The following is a 1,384-nucleotide window of genomic DNA, read 5'->3' as shown; positions in this document are numbered from 1 at the left end:
GCAGAGGGTACCCCCACCACCCCCGCACCACCCCCGCAGGTCAACAACCTGGAGCAGGACCGTCAGTACCAGCGGTGGCCCCGCGAGCTGCAGACGCTGCTCATGCCCATGTATCCCGGCCGCCTGCCCACAGTGGCCCGCAACGTCCTCAACGCCGTCTATGCTTTTGACCCCGCCTCCCCCGCCGCCCTCGACATCGGCGCCCTGCTGCACCAGCTGCAGCAGCAGGCCTGGCCGCTGCGCACGGGCCTCCTGCCCGTGGTGGCGGCGCGGGTGGCGCGCGCCAGGGGCGGAGCAGGTGGGCGGGGGCGGCGATGGTGGGCGGCTGGGGCACCTGGGGCAGGCTGCTGTACAGCGCTCCCCGGCTCTGCCGCCTGCTCCCGTGCGCCCTGCTGCCAAACCGGCCGCAGCGGAAGCGCACGCCCCCCACCTTGCCCACTCCCCGACGCACTCGTGTGCCTCTTGCCCCCACTGCCGCTGCCGCTGCCGCCCCCGCAGGGCCCAGGCCCGACGACGCTCCCTCGCTGTCCGAGCGCATGGGGCGCCTGCTGGGCGCGGTGCACGCCGCCTTTGGCGGCCGCGCCGCCGTCCACTTCCTGTATGCCGTGCGGCAGGCCATGCCTGCGCAGGCCGACGGCCAGGCCGACTTTGACGACCGCCTGTGGCTGGAGGCGGTGCGGGCGGCGGAGGAGCAGTGGGCGGGGTGGGGCGAGCTGGCAGAGGTGGAGGAGGGGCCCGTGGCCACGGCGGCCGAGGTGAGGGGCGGCGGGAGGCAGGGGCCTGCCCGCCTGCTCGCAGCCTGGCCCGCGGCTCTGCCGCGCCGTGGCTCTGATCTCTAATCGCCAGCGCCAGCCTGCGCGGCTGCTTCTGCTTCCAGCCACCGCAGCCGCACCTCTGCTGCGCGGCCTCCCTGTCCACACCCCGCCCGATGCCCGCCTCCAACCCCCCTCCCTCCCTCTGCTCTGCACCCGCGCCTGCAGGCCGTCGTTATGGCGGAGCGTGCGGGCGAGGCGGGCAGCAAGGAGGTGGCTGCCCGGCTGCAGGCCGCCGCGGAGCTGGCCCACAGCACGGGGCTGGCGGGCCCCGCGCGGTCGGGCGTGCTGGTGTTCAACGGCGTGGTGAGCACCAACGACGGCGGCAGCGGCTGGCACGGCGTGACCATGGGCGCGGTGCAGAGCCAGCTGCAGCAGGTGCAGGAGGATGTGTACATGCAGCGCCTGACAGATGCGGCGGTTGACATCTACGAGGGTGAGTGGGCTTCGGGGGTGGCGGGGGTGGCGGGGGTGATGTTGGGATGCCGCAGCGGTGAAGGGGCAGCGGAAGGGGAAGAGAGTGCTTGCCGTACACAGTATGTGTGCATGTGTGTGGGTATTGAGGTGTGTTG

General features: G+C 73.5%; 1 protein-coding gene across 1 annotated transcript in view; it reads left to right on the top strand.

Moving 5' to 3' along the window:
• Positions 1-1,384, top strand: part of CHLNCDRAFT_59065 (hypothetical protein) — a gene marked incomplete at its 3' end in the record, with an annotated part of 9,848 nt that overhangs the window by 2,119 nt on the left and 6,345 nt on the right. Inside the window, exons 3-5 of the mRNA XM_005844042.1 lie at positions 40-298; positions 499-755; positions 981-1,248. Coding sequence (XP_005844104.1) covers positions 40-298; positions 499-755; positions 981-1,248 — 784 coding nt within the window. The remainder of the gene's footprint in view (positions 1-39; positions 299-498; positions 756-980; positions 1,249-1,384) is intronic.

The sequence above is a fragment of the Chlorella variabilis genome (genome assembly GCF_000147415.1).
Source record: "Chlorella variabilis unplaced genomic scaffold CHLNCscaffold_25, whole genome shotgun sequence".
NCBI lineage: Eukaryota > Viridiplantae > Chlorophyta > Trebouxiophyceae > Chlorellales > Chlorellaceae > Chlorella > Chlorella variabilis.
This window is presented reverse-complemented; position numbering and strand designations above follow the sequence as displayed.